This window comes from Protopterus annectens, chromosome 6.part0 (assembly GCF_019279795.1).
Source record: "Protopterus annectens isolate FY-2018-M chromosome 6.part0, PAN1.0, whole genome shotgun sequence".
Taxonomy (NCBI): Eukaryota; Metazoa; Chordata; order Ceratodontiformes; family Protopteridae; genus Protopterus; species Protopterus annectens.
The window spans coordinates 704690437-704710436 of record NC_056737.1 but is presented as its reverse complement, the minus strand read 5'-3'; the positions used below and the strand labels follow the sequence as shown (position 1 = coordinate 704710436).

General features: G+C 37.7%; 1 protein-coding gene across 1 annotated transcript in view; it reads left to right on the top strand.

The window, feature by feature from the left end:
• Positions 1-20000, top strand: part of SYNE2 (spectrin repeat containing nuclear envelope protein 2) — a 3814665-nt gene that overhangs the window by 2116124 nt on the left and 1678541 nt on the right. Inside the window, exon 65 of the mRNA XM_044073561.1 lies at positions 4118-4195. Within this exon, the coding sequence (XP_043929496.1) occupies positions 4118-4195 (78 nt within the window). The remainder of the gene's footprint in view (positions 1-4117; positions 4196-20000) is intronic.

Below are 20000 nucleotides of genomic sequence, written 5' to 3'. Positions count from 1 at the left end.
CAATACTTTGGAATGTTCAAAAATAAAACAAAAACATCTGCAGTTTAAATAATTATAACAAATCAGAGATAATATAAAAACCTTGGTTAAGTATCAATATGTCATATGACAATCATTTAATATTTATTGACGTTTTAGACAGTTTGTAGGGAAATTAAAGGTAAGTTAGTTTAATACAAACAGGAATTGCAATATGAAGTAAGGGAAAAACAGGCTTATGGTATATTTAGAGAGAAATTCAGGAAAGCGAATTTGATAGAAGTAAGGAGGTAAGTGAAGAAGGGAGGGTAAGAATGTATAAGGAATGAAAAGGTACTTGTTCACATTTAGGGATGTACTGTATCCTGGTTTTGAGCAAGAACAGAGCCAATGTTATCTAGGAAGTCTCTCAGAGTGGTTTTGAAAGATAGGAGTGAGGGTATTGACCTGATGGGTACAAGTATGGAGTTCCCTAGCTAGTTCATTCAGAGTTAAAGCATTAACATAATCAATTACATTGCACAAAAACCTAGAATTGCATTTTTCTCTAAATTTGTCACGTAAGTTTCATAACTTGAAAACTGTACAACTTAAACATGTCATGTCAGGGCACTTTGTTCAACTAAACAAACTGTGATATCACAACAAGCAATTCCTTCCTTAGTACTTGTTCACTGAGATATTTACAGAACTATGAAAATTGTACTTATTTGTATATTTAACAATATAAATAACATAGTATTGCTTAAAGAAACACAACGTACAGTGCAAGTATCAGTGACTGTTTTCTTCAACATCATCTGTGGTTTCACTTGATGTCATGCAATACTTTCTAAGTCACATGGCTGTGCCAGTATTTTTTGTTAAAACAAGAAACGTCTTTATTATTACGTATGACATAGACAATCGTACATTTATATAAATGCTTGCAAACCATATTAACATAATTTTAGTTGCAAACATTGTACATCACAAACCATATTGATATAATTTTAGTTGCAAACATTATACATCACTTATAATCAACCCAATCATTGTCAGTCAAACATTACATATCTCATTCCTATCCTGCCTTCTTTAAAACCTCATTCTTCCTCTGCATGTATTATTCCCACAATTCCCAGTTTTGTGTGTAATATGCCCCTACCCTTTTCCAGTTGTTTTATCTCTGTTACTGTATGTATTTCTTCTAGTATAGTTGGTTTAGACTTTGATTTCCATTTTCTAGTAATTGCTTTTCTGGCAGCCACCATTATTAGACTCAGCAAGGCCTTACTATATCTAGACAATTCGGATTCTGTATCATAGCTTAAAACAAACATCTCCTTAGTTATACCAATTTGCTTATCCAATATCTCTGACAAAGCAGTCTGCAGGGAATCGTTAAAGTCTGTCAACTCATTACACTCCCAGAAAATATGTTTCCAGTTATCTTTTTCTTCCCCATCACACCTCCAACATTTGCTGTCTGTCTAAGGAAAAATTCTTTGGAGTCTACTTGAGGTATAAAAATACCAATGTAAACACTTCCAAGCAAACATCCTGAATCTAGACTTTTTTGCATATTTGGGAGACATACACATATCCCCCCATTGTTTCTTTGTGAATTGCTTATCCATTCAATCTCTCTTCTCAATCCTTTCCAACCTCTTCTGATCGAGTCATTTAGTTGTCATGTTATATTTTATATGCTGTACTAATTATTCCTTTTTTGACAGCAGCTTCTGTTCTTGATTCTACTAAAAACTCCTACCAGTGCTGGTCTTTCATTTAGGACCCCCTAATTCTTTCTCTTTGCTTATACTCTGATATCAGTCCTTGATAGGGAAGGCAATCTGTAACCTGCAGTCTCAAAGTTGTTCTGTTGTTCAGAGGGTGGCCTAATGATTAAGGTGTTTGCTTTACAAATACAAGGTGCAGGGTTTGAGTCTCACAAGGGATAATTGGTTAGGCTTAAAGTGGCTTGCAAGGGCAGTTAGCTTAGTACTAATCTATGAACCTATAAATACTTGGCCATGGCTGTGAAAATATTAATGTACATATGGAAATGCTGCATATGTTCATAATTACTAACAAATAAGTGACAATATCTCCACTACAGAGTGCAGTGGACAGTGATAATGTATTATTTGTCTCTCACCATGACATGTCATACCATGTCCCTTAATTATGTGTTGTCTCCTTTAAGGACATATAATTGCAAGTATGAAAATATGAATATCGATGGTTATTAACATGTCCACTGCAGGACATCATAGATTACATTTTGTTTTACTTGCCTTTTCTTACTTCATATGTTATTTATTGGTAAGTTATATGTTCATAGGTAAGTACTAGGCTAGCTGGCCTTGTGGACCATTTTAAGCCTAGCCAGTTTCCCTTTTTGTGCTCGTTTTAACCTTTCCCATTTGGTTACAGATTAACCTTACCATCCCATGATCAATAAATATATATTAAATGGATCATACAATAGATAATTTGAGGGTAGCCATGCATGGGATGAAGTGTTTAGAAGCTGCTTCTGTCTGTAAGTAGTAGGGGGGCAGTCCTGGAGAAGGTGCACTTGAAAATGGACAGGAATAAACTTTGTTTTTTGTGGATGGGGAGTTTGCTCCAGAGCAGCGGTATCCTGTACGAGATATACCTGTCCCTCTAAACCATTCTATTGATGTTGCATAGGAGATTTCAATCCCCATATTGAGAATTTCCAATGCCATTTGACTTGTTGATGTGTAATAAATCCATCAGTACTGGGTCAGAGGATCCTTTGTATGTGAGATACAGGTCACCTCTTAGCACGCTGTAGGATACCGAGTATAGTGAAGGGCTTTGGGTTGGTCCATGTATGACATGTTGTTTAGGCTTTATATGCTTTTAGTAAAGTATCTCAATGGGCTTTCCACTTGTCGCTTGTGTCTGGCCAGATATATGCCAAATTAGGGCATTTTATTCAATAACTGGCATAACGAGGCCATTAAGTCATTTAGTTGAGCAAGCCAGTTGTAAAAAATATTAGGAAAGCATAAGAAGCTGTGGGTGTTAAATGGAAGTATACAAAAAGCTGCTATATTTCTAACCAAGTTAAGGGCTTGAGAGCTACGTTGTATGCCAGTAAGGTTTGTGATGTGTGGTCTGGTTTGTGTAGGTTTCATTTCTGTGAGTGGTCGAAAGGTACCAATGTGTATGGGGGCTTGCTATGTCTATCGTCCAAAGTTTACGGTTTGTTTGTATGTGTAGGTCTGTGATATTTTGCAAAATTTGAAACATACAATTACATGAAACTAGCAAGTTAATATTGTCATTGCTGAGCAGACATCAGAATTATTTTTGTTCTTTTTTTTAAGTAGCAGTTGTGTCTGAGACATGTTATATGCATAAAAGAGGTGTGGCTACACTAGTAAATCATTATTCTGTTCTGCTTGTCCTGCTGCTGGCTAAATCCTTTATTAAAAAATCTTTGTGCTTATTTAGTTTCTTTATTGGTAATTGTTGCAGTTATACAACATCTGGACCTTCATGTACCATCTGTATTCCATATTCTTGTTAATTTTGCTGTTACCTTTCTTGAACCAAGCCATCGATTTTTGTGGTTGACGTTTCTACTGTAGAGATTCTGTTTTCAGCTGGTTTTAAATGCTGGGCATCACAGGACAATAGACAAACCATCAAGAAGCCAGTACAATGTCATGTTTTTCCTTAAGTCCATTTAAGAGGTAGTGCACCTTAAAAAAAGCTGATTGCATTTTTTTTTTATTTTTTGAAGTTCAGTTTTGCATCAATGTCAAGAGTCTAGCCCTTATATGTTAATGTAGTGTAACATTTTATAAGTATTTCTCCAGACTGCTAATCCATCGGTCAGATGAGTCAGGCTTAGCTGTATGTCTGTCATTCTGAATATGGAGCAGCAAATATGAGATCATAGCAGGCTTAATATAACTTGACAGTTGGAACCCTGCTAGCACCGTCATTCCAGTAGGCTAAGGCTGTACATGCAGATTATGCAAATGTGGTACATTCCAAAGGTGCGCACTTCTTTAATGTCAAGAAATATGCATTTTAACTACACTGCGATATTTGTAAATCATTCTGCACTCTCTTTTACTTACCAAGTGGGTAATATTCACTCTTTTATTTGTAGGTAAAAAAGAAAGGAAAAATATCCCACCTTCCGTGTGTGTCCGAGATAACAGAAGAAAGTGGCATCTTAGACATCAATGTATGTGTCTGCTACATTTTGAAGCGTTTTGCAAGCTTTCAGGAGCAAATATTAAAATGCATAGAGTTAAAAATAGAGTAAATGGGCACCCATGTGATTTGTTACCATTCTTCTGAAAAGTAGTTTTCCAATCAAGTTTATCACACTCCAGCATTGTTTTCCTGTCATACTGCATATGCTAACCATGTTGCCTTTCAGGGTGAATATAAGAGGGGCCTTTTTGTGTGAATAGAAGTACATTGATGGAACATGGATGTTGTGTCAGCCACCTTCTGTATTTCACATAGGGTTTCTTACATAGAGTTTGATAATACCCCAGAGGAAGTTTTATACATTGAGTTTTGAGGAATCTGGCCCCCGCCAAATCAGCCAGTATCATGTGTGAGCAAGTCACATGCTGAATCACCATTTGTAACCTCGCACCACTGTTATGGCCAGATGTGAATGAGTTTGTGTGTACCCTTTGTAACCTCGCACCACTGTTATGGCCAGTTGTGAATGAGTTTGTGTGTACCCTTTATAACCTCGCACCACTGTTATGGCCAGATGTGAATGAGTTTGTGTGTACCCTTTTTCCTCATCTTTTTGTCTGTGTTAGACTTTCTCATGCGCACACCACAGAGATACTGTCACTATTTTTCGGTTCCATTTCTGTTATTTCCTGATGAAGTACATGTTTTACTTTTCCGTGTGCATCCCTTTGTCACTGCATATTGTTATTGAAACAGCAGTTAAAAAGAGAAATAATGACAGGCAGATTGTACAGTATATTAATAGAGTGCAAATGATGAAGTGTTTTTTTTTTTTTTTTTTTTTTTTTTGTAGAATTTCTGAGATTATTGTATTGGATTTTGTGTATCGGTCTGGACATTCCTTTGTCATCTCCCTAAACTGGAGTTATCTTTTGCACTGATTTCTCAGCTTCTGTTTTTAGCTCTGTATTCTGGTTGTTTGCGTGATATCCCTCCTTTTGTTGAAAAACAGGCAGTGGAAATGGTGAAAAGTTTTTATTTCTCTATTAACTGCAGCAAATGTAGCAGCCCTGTATTGTACAAGTTTTGGGACTACAGTTATATGTGCATCTTGCTCTCCCCACCTGACACAGACACACACACACACAAGCACACACACACACACACACACACACGCTTTACTTTCTAAACTAAGACTTTATCATCTTAGAGAAGATAATCATCTTCTTGCTGTTGAAATCTACACCAGATGTGAATTCCTAGTCATTGAGGATCTGTCTTTTACAGAAGATAAAAGTGTGAATGAGTCTCATTCAGTGTAGTGTAGCTAAGTCATTATTCCACAACTTTAAGATTACAACAGCGAGGTGCCGCTTGCATTTCCACAGCAGGGTGACTGGAGATTTCCACTGGACAGCAAGTACAGGAAGGGATTTTAACATGCCAAGCTTTACTCAAAGTCGAACAGTTAACAAAATAAGAGCTGTTTTACAGAACTTAAACACTTTGCCCAAATAATAAATCAGCTAAATATAGCAACACTTAACATGCTATTACAAATCATGACAATATCAGTAGTATTGACAGAGTGCCCTCTTAGTGGAAATGGGCACTAAATAAAAAGAGAGAAAGAGAGTGACTTCTTTTAGGAAACTAAAAGTAGGTTGGATAAATCATTGTGGATTAAAGAAGCAAGTGAAGGAGTAATAAGAGGGAGGGTTGTTTAATGGTTAAGGTGTTTGCCTTACAAACACAAGATGCAGGGTTTGAGTCTCACAATGGATAATTGGCTAGGTTTAAAATGGCTTGCAAGGGCAGTTAGCTTAGTACTAAACTATGAAATTTAATATTTACTGAACTGCTATAAAAACGAATATGTTTAAGTTAAGACACCTGTGTTGGGAAATCAAAAACTGAATGACAAGCAGTTTAAAGAGATTTCTTATCAGAAGATAAGATATAATTTATACAGAAACTATTGCACCTGTTGCAAAAAAAAAAAAAAAAAAATATATATATATATATATCATAACAGATTTGGGGCAATATTTAAGCAGTAACCCACAACTAGGTGTGAGTAATGCTGGATTTACCAATGGTTGGTGTGGTTTGAGGATTAGGGCTTTACTCTTATGATCAAACAAAACCATCAGTGGGTAAATCCAGCATTACTCATACTCACGAGTGGGTTATTGCAGCTATGCAATGACATAATTTAAGAAAGAAATTGCTTATCTTTCTTAACAATGTCTTTGCATAATAGTGCTGTAGCGTTCCTGCGCATTCTTCTGTCTTTTCTGATGTATGTGAATAGGACTTAAGTTTCCACACTTGCACAGTACATTAGTGCAGTGCAGGGAAAGCAGTGGAGGAGATAATCTCTATTGCTGTTTTTTTTTTTTTTTAACTGAGATTTCTACAAGGGACAGCCTAAATGCAAGGAAAATCAGGTATGTTTCTTATTATTTTTGCAAAACATAATCTGATTGTTCTCTTGTTTTGCTCTCCTGGATGCATATGCTATTTGAAAGGTCTGGCTATGGTACTTCAGTGGCTGAACCTTTTTCCTTTGGTATATGCTTGATTTGCAGTGGGTACGGTGGTTGGGCTGTCCAGTCAGCGTCCATGTTTTTGAATAACAATGAGCTGTTATTGTATAATTAAGAACAGCAGTAATTTTACAAAGTGGGATTGGCTATTTATATGAAAAAGATTCCAGAACATTCTTCATACTAGCAAGGAAGAAACTAAAAAGACTCAGGCATTACCTTATATCAAACACTGCATGGTAGTAGACATGTTAAATTAAACGTAAATCCGTTATAGAAGATGTAAATGATAAATAATTATGTTATATTTGGTGGAATGAGGTAAATAAATCAAGCTACTGTAGGTATTGAAGAGACAACCAGATTTACAGGTTTTAAGGTTGATTGAATTTTTTAAAGGTTAAACCAATATCAGATCAATGAAGCTTTAGGAAGAGATAACATTACTAACAAAATCCAAAGAGATTATATAGCACAGCTCATGAATCTGATACTGTCAGTAATGAAGGAGTCATTACTGAGAGATGAAATTCTTTTACAGTGGAAGAAATGCATCATTGTTCTAGTTCATAATTAAGCTGATAAAAGTGATACTGGAATTTACAGACAGCTAGACCGAGCATCCTGCAGTACCTCTGGGTAAAGATGCTAATGCCATTAATGTTAATGTCTGCACACATTTTTTAAAGAAGCTCTTATACAGTTATCCATTTTTTTATTTTTCATTCATTCTTTGTTTACCTGATTACATTTATAAAAGGGGTTGCTGGGAGCTGAGTACTCTCGCAACAATGAGCAAAAGCAGTGAAATAATCTTGAGTGGCTCACTACCATACACACAGATGCACTTCCACACATACATACATACATACATACATACACACACACACACACACACACACACACACACACACACACACACACACACAAGCACCCACACACACACACACACACACACACACACACACACACACACACACACACACACACACACACGCACACACTCACGCACACATATGCACTTCCACGCACGCATATTTCATTTATAATGTTAAGGTTGCATTTGGTGAATTGGTTATCGAATCAGATTTGTGCGAAGAATAGTAGTGGTGTGAGTCTAGAGGTCATCCCACTGGTGGCCATCAAATCTCTTTGGGGCAGTTGAGTGAAACCATGAACCATAGCCTCTCTCTCTCACATTCTAAAGTGGAATACTGGTTATTGTTGGCAGGTTTCATAAACCTCTAGTGCCATTCAGATTGCTACAGATTGGTTGCAAGTGGTATCTGTCACATTTGGTTGACAAAATATGATTCAGACAAACCCCGTCACTGCCATTCTAGTTGTTATATTGTCTACACACACACACACACACACACACACACACACACACACACACACACACATAAGCAGACACACACACACACTCACACACACACACACACACACACACACACACACACATATACCTACCTACCTACAAGCAGCTTGTTGGATCATTAATTCACCTGTAAGAAATCCTTGAAATGAGGGAAACTTGCCCCCAACAAAAATGAAATACGATGGAGATTCAATGTTGTTAGGCAGCAGAAGTAACTCCTGCACCACTGCAGTGCCCCACATTTATTTGTTTTGTCTGTTTGGGAGGTATGTGTAGGTTGCCATGGACTAAGGACTGATAGTAGATATTATATGCCTGGATTGTAAGAACTACCTTAAGCACATTGCTATGAATAATACTAAAATTAGGAAATTGCCTTTTTAATAAAGTAGTTAATTGGTTTACAGTAAGAGTAAAACTACAGAACTTTATTCTTGATTGATTTCTACATTGCAAGTAAGTAAACTACCTCAGTAGTACCTGTTACCCAAATGTGTAAAGGATGAATTTAGTTTGTAGAAATGTATCACTAACACATATCCCAAATCAAATAAAACATATTCACCCACTTGCTGTAATTTACAATGACCCTAACTCCTGACAACCTAATCCTAATAAATTATATTTTATGACACAAGGATGTCTGGTTTGGTGGAAGTTCTTCCCTTCTAGTAATAATGAATATCTAGAATTATTTGATAAATTAAAAGAGAATACTGAGTCTTTAAATCAAGAATTGTAGGTCAGTAAACTTTAAAAGAGACTTTGGAGACTGATGTTTGAGCAGAAGAAAGACGTACATTTTGTTAGAAATTCAGAATACCGTATTAAAGTCAAGGGCTGTTCAAAACCTAAGTGAGCCTCTTCAGGTGGAAAGGAGGGGTTCAGTACAATATGGCTATGACACTTTGGCTGACTTTTCCTGTAGCACCAGTACAGAAACAGAGCTGGAGGGAGGGTGGCCTAATGGTCAAGGTGTTTGCCATACAAACACAAGGTGCAAGGTTCAAGTCTCCCAAGGGGTAAATGGCTAGGCTTAAAAAAAATGGCTCACAAGGGCAGCTAGCCTAGTACTAATCCATGGTTGATGGTTCTTTCCAAATTGAGAAATCAAATTTAAAGTTGCAATCTACTACAAAAAAAGATGGTAGGAGTGAGAGAAAACATAGAAACAAGAGACAAAATAATGCAATTGTTGACAGAACTGATTAAGTGATTGACAAAGTTAATAATTTGGTCATAAACGTAACTAATTTGTTTTTTTTTTCCTTTCTTCAGAATGTTTGTCAGTATGAATAAAGGATTTATTCCCTCTTTTTTCACTGAAACTTTAGATGATATTTATGATTTGAAAGCTTTTAGTAGGAAGCTAAATTTAAAATATTGGTATCCTATCCATAAGGCTGATCAAGCAGAGCAGGTGGATGCTACTTTTTAAGTTTAGAAAATCTGAATTTAATCCTCCCTATCATCCGTTTGGGTGTTTGAACAATTAGTTAAGAAAGATTTGATGCAAAATGAATTGTTTGTATGTATTTCATAATGTGACTGTAGTTGAGAGAAAAATGTTTTTTTGAGTTATAGCAGAATAAAGATATTGTCATCACTAATGCTGATGAAGCTGCAGTGGTGGTAATATGGGGAAAACAGGATCATCTGCAGGAGGCCAATAGGCATTTGGGAGCTGGAAAGGTATATGTCTTCTGATCCCATCATGAAATACAAGAGGCAATTGGATGCTTTTTTTGTCTAGGGAGTTGTAACTAAGGATTATTTCAGAACAACAAAAGAACCAGTTAGTAGTACATGATCCACAGAGACAGGTTCTTTATTTGGGTCTATATTAGAAGTACGAAAAGGCTTCTGAGCGAATACAGAAACAGTGACACATATTCATCGAATCACATTTAAGTGATTTGATGAATGTGTCATAGAGCAAGGAGATAGTTGGCCAACTTCATGGAGTTGCCCTTTCCTTCCCTATAGTGCGGTCTCAGAGTGGGTATATTTAGTTAGGGGGGTGTGGGGGGCAAAGCCTGTTTATGGTGTTAAATTATTTTTTTAGAGAACAGCCACATAGGTTTTTTTGATTACGTGGCCATTCGCTATTTTCAGGTTTCGTGCATTATGTGTTGACTTTTATGTAGTCACACATATGCACTTTCAGTGTTATAATATAGACCCCTTTAATTCTGACCTAAAATACATAAAAATCTGTTCCTGCCCCTCCCCCCATATATAAGGACGTTTTTAATAAATTTTTGTTAGATTACTACATCAAGTGCTAAGTAAGAATGTTTTGTATTTTCAAAACTAATGCTCTCTCCAGACTAGTGGGACTGCAGTGGTGCTAATGTTGCACCCATTTATACAGAGATGTTTAGCGTGTTTTTTTTTTTTCAGTTCTTGTGTGCATTCTTGGTACCATTATTTGGGTGATTGTTTCTGTTTCATGAATTGGGGAAGTGAATTTTGACATTAGTTTTACTGCTCAGTTTGATTTACCTACAGACAGTTGGTTTTTGGATGTTTTTATTACTAAGTCTATCAGCGGCAGTATATCTACTAATTTGTGTAGGAAACATTTTTCAAAGGAATGCTTTATTGCAAGCTAATATTTGTCATCCTATACATATGTTTAAAACATCCCTAAATGACAGTTTTTACATTTGAGATGGATATGTAGTAATGATGAGATTTATGAGGCAGAAGGTAAACAGCTGACATTTACATTTGTGTAGAGCTGATATTCTTATAATGAGGCAGCATCATTTCAGACAGAGGTAAATGCTCACTCTAGGGCAGGCATGGGCAAACTACGTCCCGGGGGCCACATGCGGCCTGTTAAATGTTTTGATTCGGCCCGCCAAACTTGAAAAAATTTAATAAATTAACCTTGTTAATGTTTTATTTCCCCTGCAATTCTGATGTTTCCTCACTAGATGGCGCACTCTAGATATATTGGCTTTGTTGAGGTGAAGCGTAGGCCTATTACTCCATGTTTGCACTTTACCCTTTGACCCACCGCCCCTCTATGAAGATGAGCGGACCCAAGAAAAGGAAAGTGGACAGAGAATGTTGAGTGTTCAATAAGGAGTGGACAACTAAATATTTTTTCACTGAACACCGATAATCTGCTGTTTGCCTGATATGCCAAGAAACTGTGGCGGTTTTTAAAGAGTATAATATTAGCCGTCACTTTGCCACAAAGCACGCTAATTATGCTAGCAAGCTCTCAACAAAAGAACGGGAAGCTGCTGCTGAGAAGGTGGCAGCTAATTTGAAGGTTCAGCAAAGTTTTTTTCACCGTCAAACTGCCATTCAAGAGTCAAGTACCAAGGCCAGTTTTATGCTTTCATTCAAAATAGCAAAGGCCAGCAAACCACTGTCTGAGGGCGAGTTTTTAAAAGAATGTATGGTAGAGACAGCAGGTATTTTGTGCCCGGAGACCAAAGACAAATTTGAGAAAATCAGTTTGTCACGGCGGACAGTGACTCGCCGTGTGGAACTAATAGATGAAGATATCACCAGCAGATTAAACAAAAAGGCGAAGTCATTCACTTTTTATTCTTTAGCACTGGATGAAAGCAACAATGTCAAAGACACTGCTCAGCTCCTCATTTTTATCCGAGGAATCAACGAAACTTTTGAAATAACGAAGGAGTTTTTGACAATGGAGTCTCTGAAAGGACAAACACGGGGAGAGGACTTGTTTGAACGGGTGTCTGCTGCCATCGAAAACATGAAGCTTCCCTGGAGTAAGCTTGTTAACATCACCACAGATGGATCTCCGAATTTAATGGGAAAAGACATTGGCCTGCTGAGGAGAATCCAGAATAAAGTGAAAGATGAAAACCCTGACCAGGATGTCATTTTCCTCCACTGCATCATCCACCAGGAATCTCTATGTAAATCGGTGTTACAGCTGAATCATGTTGTGAATCCTGTGGTGAAACTCGTCAACTTCATACGCGCACGGGGACTTCAGCACTGTCAGTTCATTGCGTTCCTGGAGGAAACTGATGCGGATCACCAGGACCTGCTTTATCACTCCCATGTCCGCTGGTTGAGTTTGGGCAAAGTGTTTTAACGAGTGTGGGAGCTCAAAGAGGAGAATGGCGTGTTTTTGGAGTGGCAGGGGAAGACTAATGAATTTCCTGAGCTGAGCAACAAGAGCTGGATGTGTGACTTTGCGTTTGCTATGGACGTATTTTCACACTTGAATGAGCTCAACGTGAAACTGCAGGGGAAGGAGCAGTTTGTGCATGACATGTACAGAAATGTGAAAGCCTTCAAATCCAAGCTGGCTTTATTCTCCAGGCAGATTTTGAACAAGTCATTCACTCATTTTCCTAGACTAGCCACGCTGAAAGAGGTCGGAGCAAAAGTAAAGAAATACAGTGAGTCACTGGATGCACTGCACGGAGAATTCTGCCGTCGGTTTTTGGATTTCGACAAAATTGACAAGTCACTTCAATTGGTGGCCTTTCCTCTGTCACAAGACCCCGAAACAGCTCCAAAGGAGCTTCAGCTCGAACTGATCGACCTTCAGTCCGACCCTGCCTTAAAAGAGAAGTTCAGCTCTCTGAAAGTAAATGACTTCTATGCTTCACTCAATGATGCCGCGTTTCCAAATCTAAGGCAAAAAGCGCAGATGATGTTGGCTTTGTTCGGCTCTGCCTTCGTGTGTGAACAGACCTTCAGCGTCATAAACATCAACAAAGCCAGCCACAGATCCAAGTTAACAGACCTACACCTCAGATCCATCCTGAGAATCGCCACAACAAAACTAACTCCAGACTTTGATGCGCTGGCTAAAAAAGGAGACCAACAACACTGCTCTCATTAAAATGTGTGTGTCTCCGTGATACGCACGTTGTTAAAATAAACAGTGCGCGCAGATCAAATATAACGCTTCACAGACTGACTTGCTGCAATTGTTTCGTCCTTGCACTGGTCGTTGTTGACTTTTGGCACCGGGGAAACAAATTGAATAAAAGGAACAGGACAAGTACATCTGCATCTCCTACCGTTTTTGAAAAAAAAGACAATCAGGAGGAGAGTGATGGTGATATCCTGAAGGATAACAGAACTTTCAGTGCTTTAAAATAAAATGGTCATTTATTTGATTTTCAGTGTTTAAAGACTCATTTCGAAGTCAGAGATTTTATTGTAATGCTTTTCTTCATTTTCATTGGAAATTAAAACACATGTTTTCTCCATATCCCAAGATGTGTATTTTCCCCCCAATGAGGTGATGTTTTCAAAGCATGCCATCTATCTGCTCCTGTTCCGGCCCCTTTGTCAAATGTTAGAACTCAATATGGCCCACGAATCAAAAAGTTTACCCACCCCTGCTCTAGGGAGAATATTTAACAATGCCAAAACATGGAGCATAATGAATGTATTGATAGGTTCATTTTTCACTTATGGTTCAAATTCTTTTTTAATTAGAGAAGTTATATTGTAATATTGCCATCTGGTGGCCCATGATAATTTTTTTTGAAAATAGGTATAACTCGATTTACAAATTTGTATATAAGAAAGGCAAAGACCTATTTTTTTTTTATATTGTAAGTGTAAGCAAACATGTCAAATAGTACATAAGCATTTATGGGAATGTTCTCTGTGTAGAAATTGTCTATTGTGAGTTTGTTGTTAAGACTGAGGGCTAGATTACAAAAGAGCTGTTCCCAATTAAGTAAATCTGCCCAGATTCCAAAAGACTTGCCCTCAGTGTAAGTGACTTGTTTTGGTGTAAAGTCTATCTATAAACAGACTTACACAGGGGGGCAGATTCTGAGACAACTGCTGTCAGCCTTTTGGAATCAGGCCTGATATGTTTTACTACTATTAATGCCAGTAGAACATTTGAAATTCGGGATTTGACAGCTTGCATTACTCTCCAGGTTGTTTATTTGGTTGTTTACCAGTGTGGTAGTTTTTATGTGGGACAAACATCTCTCCCTTGGAAAATGAGGATAGCAGTACATTTAAGTGATAGTAGATATCACAGGGCGAAAAGCTCACTTTAATAACACTCTTTATCCAGGAGCCCATTTTACATTCATTAGCATTGATGAAGTGTCAGTGAAACAGATTAAACAGTTTAGCCATAATTTATTAAGTCATAAAGAATAAAAATGGATTATTTCTTTGGGGGCTTTGTTCAAACCATGACTTAATAGAGAATTTTAAATATGTAATTTAATATTTTGATGATAATCTTCTTCTTCTTTCGGCTTTTCCCGGTTAGGGGTCACCACAGCGGATCACATGCCCGCTCATGATTGGCAGTGGAGTTTTACGATGTTGAGTTGCCAGCCCGGTGCCCAACCTTCCACAGAAGGCACACACACGCACTCATACCTAGAGCCAATTTAGAGTGTCCAAACCACCTACAGCATGTCTTTGGGATGTGGGAGAAAACCGGAGCACCCGGAGGAAACCCACGCGACCACAGGGAGGACATGCAGACTCCACACAGAAGGCACCCCAGCTGAGGATCGAACCAGGGAACCTCTTGCTGTGAGGCGACAACACTAACTGCTGCGCCACTGTGGCTGCCCAATATTTTGATGATAATATTCTACGCAATTCGGTCATTTATATGTTTTATATATATATATTTATGTTTAAGTCCACTAGAGGTCAGCAGTTCATTATGTTTTTCAGTATGCCATTTGAATTGTTTGAAGATTCCTATTGGTGGTTTATACTAAGGATTTTTTTCTGTATAAAAGGAAGGGGGAGTCTATTTTCTCACTACATTGAGAAAGCTTTTATGAAAACAGGGTCCACTGTCTTTTGTGGAATTTCAGCCATTTTTTTATTTTAGATGTTGTTCTTCTTTCGGCTTTTCCCAGTTAGGGGTCGCCACAGCGGAACTCCGATCCATTAATGATTGGTAGTAGATTCTTTACTGGTGCCGAGGTGCCAGCTCGACGCCCAACCTTCAGCGAAGGCATGCCCATTCTACGCATGCCTTTCGAACGCCACTCGACCGCGGGGAGGGCATGCAGACTCCACACAGAAGGTGCTCAAGTCAAGAATCGAATGGGAGAACCTCTTGCTGTGAGGCAGCAACGCTACCGCTGCACCACCACGGCTTTGTCATTTTTTATTTTAGATATTTGTAATATATTTTATATCTGCATCTAGCATTGGTGTATGTTGTTTTATAAGTGTATATATGTATATATATGTGTGTGTGTGTGTGTGTGTGTGTGTGTGTATATATATATATATATATATATATATATATATATATATATATATATATAATATGTGTGTGTATATGTATATGCATATCTACTGCACACAGGCACCTACACACAAAGACATATATCTTTTTACCTATATATATATATATATATATGTGTGTGTGTGTGTATGGGTGTACTACAGGTGCTTGAGTCCAACTATCTTGAGACATGCTTTCTGCCACTTGCTGTAATTGGCAAGTGCCCTAACTCCTGACATCCCAATTTTAGTAAGTTATCTACTTCTCCCACCACCTGACCCTATTTAACAGCATTGCAGTATCAAGACCTTAACTCTAACCCGACCCTAACCATAGCAACTCCCCAATCGCTCCATAAAATTAAATCTCTAATTCCCCCTCCCTAAACCTAAAGTCTGTGACACTAAAGTAGCATTCCCACTCCCAAAGTCTAAAGGACGCCAAGTGTCAACACCAATAAATGTATAATTTTAGGAAGTTTCACATCATGTGAAATGAATACATTCTTTTTTGTAATTTGAAGGTTCGTGCACTTTAGAGTATGATTCTATAACATAATCAGTGATTTTTAAGGAAAGGAGAAATATAAAGATGATACAATGAGGGGTCATTGAATAGGTAATGGAGTTGAAGAGCAAAACCTATCACTAAAGACTGTGAGAGTTGAATAAGTGCTGTCTTAGTTTTTGCAGAATGACAACCAAAATGTTCATTTTATGGACACATGAGATTTAAAGGAATGCTTCAGAATCAAGTTCTGATTAAAATATAATAAATATAGGGGCACAGGAATTAATATATTTGTGGAAAGAGCAAAGACAGTAATGATACGTTACAAGATCTAGACTTGCAGAAATTTGAAACATATATCTGGGCAAATAAAAAAGTGGACGTATTAGTTAATTTTAAGAAGCTACTGGATAAGTCAGTAAGAAAAGTGCATTTAATTATGTGTTTATTTTTGTTACACTTTTTTGTCCATGCTGCCCACTAGTAGGCATTGCTTGTATGTAGTGGAGACCAAAGGAGTAAAGCTCTTTTTAAGCCTGTTAACGGTAACAGTGACAGATAAACATTTAAGAGAATCATTGTTGATCAACACTAATAGCACTAGAAATGAAGGACCAGATTCAGAATTTATCAGCAACTACAGAGTGTAGACTGGAATTCAGAAAGGCTTACCATGATGGGGAAGCCCTATCATGTCTGTTTTCCCACCTTCACATTAAGCTTTTCTGATTCTTAGATAGCCCTACCACTCACGTTTCCGATTACTGAGAGTTTTAGCATAGACTGTGGTCTTGCTGGTAGATCTGCAAGGTAATGTGGTAATCCAGGGGAGCAACTAATGCTAATTAGCTATGCCCTCATCCTTGGAAATTCCCAGTGGCTCCAGATTTATGCTGCCAAGTGATTCAGGGAATAGCTCAGGAGTGTAAAATTTCAGGAAGTGTATGCCAAAAGATGGCAGTCACACATTCATTCCTATAAAACAGTTATGGTGCATATAAGTTCAGTGATGATGTGGGGGTGGCTAGATGTTAGTTTTTTTATGTATGTATATGTGGGTGCATGTATTAGGACATGAATGAAGCTGTATGAATGCGTCTGTGTGTCTGCCTGGATGGTTGCACTAGGAGGATTAGTTAGAGAACTGAGAGTCTGGGTGTATGTGTTGTAGGGTGAATGTGGGTGAATGGTTGAATATTTCCATTAGTGTGAATGGCTGGTGAGGGGGAGGTTTATTTGTTGATGGATAAGAGAGTGTGTGTGTGTGTGTGTGTGTGTGTGTGTGTGTGTGTGTGTGTGTGTGTGTGTGTGTGTGTGTGTGTGTGTGTGTCTCAATGGGTATCTGAATGTGTGTGTGAGTATAGGATGGTTCCTTTCCCAATATGAAGCACGGTCGTCCTGGAAGAGCACTAGCACAGCCAATAGTATTAGCTAAAGTGTGATATGGAAATATGCTAATGAGCCAATAACAAGAGCTTTCTTATTGCGGCCGTAGCTGTTTCTGGATCATATTTTCTCACTGGGGTGTTAATTGACCTATCTGCTTTAGATAATTACAGCAAGGTGTGAGCTTCTTTCTGAATTCCAGTGGTACTTCATGTTAGCAATGGAGTATAAATTAAACATAAATAATACTGAAAAACTAACTAGTAAAGCATAATTAAATGTTAAAATATATATTAAAAGAGAATTAAATAAGTGCTGTTAAATAGGTTAATAAAATTGTGTATTAGTGGGACATCCCTTTTACAAAATAATGTGGCTCTTAACATATTGCATACCAATGTGTTTACATATTAGCTACCTGTCTGTGCATATATGTTATGTAAAAGAATATCTGAAAGTATCTAAAGGTTGATTAAGAAAGAGGGAAATAATACATTCTTGGAGTTATGTATAGCAAAGTCAAATTAATAGTAAATGGAAATATTCCCAGAAAAAAAAACAGTAGAAGTGAAAAAAGAGCTATACTTTTTAACATGTTTTGCTTGGGGGTTGTGCTTTTTTGATCTCTAGTGAAAAGAGGTGTGTACCATAAATAACACTGCTTGCTATGCATACTTTCTAACAATGGAGCTGTTCATTCATTCATTGCCCAATGACTTGTTTTTTTGATTCACATGGTTGAGGGATGCTGAAGTCATCTTGGAGACTGGTGGATGCAAGGCATAGAAATGCATTCTGTTTAGGATGTCAGTCAGTTGCAGAATGCACACAAGCATGCACTCACATGAATAGGCAGTTTGGAGAACACCAGTTCACCTGCTACATGTCTTTGGGATGTGAGAGAAGACCCAGAATATAACCCACTCAGATGCAGGGAAGACATTAAACTCCACACAGAAGGCACCCCAGCTGAGAGACAAACTGAAAAACCTCTGCTGTGAGTCTTTTAGTTAAATTAAACTGTTGTAAACTTTCCAAGGCAGTGTGACCTTACTTTGGCATTTGTACGTACGGATTCCAGGAGATGCAGGAGAAGTGAACTCACCTTGTGAAAACATCCATTTGAAATTTTGTAGTAAACAAAAGTAGGATTATGTGCTTGTGCAAAAGGATTCATTTTCTTGCTTTTGGGTTTTCTTTTTGAGTATTATATTTCCTATTTTGTCTACTAACAAAGAATATTAAAGCTAGTATCTAGTTATAAATTACTTCTGCACATTTCATGTGTTATATTTCATAAATGGTTTCTTTCTGGAAAAACAGCAGCAGCAAACTTGCTCTTGGGTGGAATAGTATTCCTTCTGTTACAATGAAAGACAATACATTGTCGTATGGCATTTCCTTGTGTTAATAAAATGACAGGCACTTGTTCACGGTTTAGATACTCACGGCTTAGAGACGACAAGACTGGATAACTTTTGAATGTATAATGCAAATCACTCTATATGCTGCAAAGTACAGCTTACAGGTTGATTTGTATTGCTTGAATAAAAGATACAGAAAGCGTAATTAGAGTTCATAAAACCATGCGAAAAAGTGCTTTAAGTTGATCAGATTTTCCTTGTTTAGAGCTAGCTGTTCTTAGCTTCATCTGACTTGCTGAATCTTATACAGAGATATTTACATTTGCATTTTGCTGTTATTTGCATTTGTAATGCATTTTACAGCTCAGCGAGGTACTTAAGCAGATCTTTGATTGATGTAATTGTGTGCCAAGCATGTTTCAGGATCCACAAGCACTCTTCAATGAAGTACAAAATCCTGAGACCACAAATACCTAAAGCACAGCATCCCAAGAGAAAGATTTGTACCATCTGCCCGATCACCAACAACTACAACAGTAGCACACAGATCTGCTGTAGTATTGGTATTCTCACTGTTGCATTTCTTTAGAGTCCACATTTTTGTATGACAAGCTCCCTGTGCATCCTCCCATATATCTCTTGTGCTTAATCCCACTTTAAAGTCACGCAGCCTCAGAGACTGGTACAGTGTGTAGTTTCAGTAGACCCCAAGCATTGCAGTAATCTCCAAGGCTGTGTGACTCTGGACTGTGAGTAAGAGGATATCAGGGGTTTGTGGGGAGTGAAGGGAAACTTGCCTCACTGCATTTCTCTCTGTCTTACTTTCTCTCTCTATATGCACGCAAACACACACACGAGTGTGTGTGTGTGTGTGTGTGTGTGTGTGTGTGTGTGTGTGTGTGTGTGTGTGTGTGTGTGTGTGTTTTTCTTTATTTTTTTTCTCTTATGTTTATCTGTAGTGTATGGTGTCATGATAAAAAGGATAAACTTTTGTCTAGATGTCAAATAACGGAATATGCAGAATTTCTAGACATAATGGCATCTTATTCTAATATAACAAATAAGGATAAGAGATCTGTTAAATGAAATGGCTGTAAGACCATTTTAAGACACAGCTGGGATTTGATTCAGGAAGAAACTAATGTGGTTATGATTTGATAAACCAGTGAGTGTTGTGCTGGCTAGGGGAGCTGGTTTACAGCATGTTTCTTCACAATGATGATGGGACTGGACACTGGGACAGGAGAAGACTTACGCTATGTAACTGTATGATATAGTAGTTGAAATTGTTGTTGTTTATAGTACTTGTCTTGTCTGTGGACCCATCAGTTAGTGTTAGCTATTCATTTTAGGAACATTCTTCTTGTACTAAGCTAGTTGGAGAACTTAGATGCCTGGAG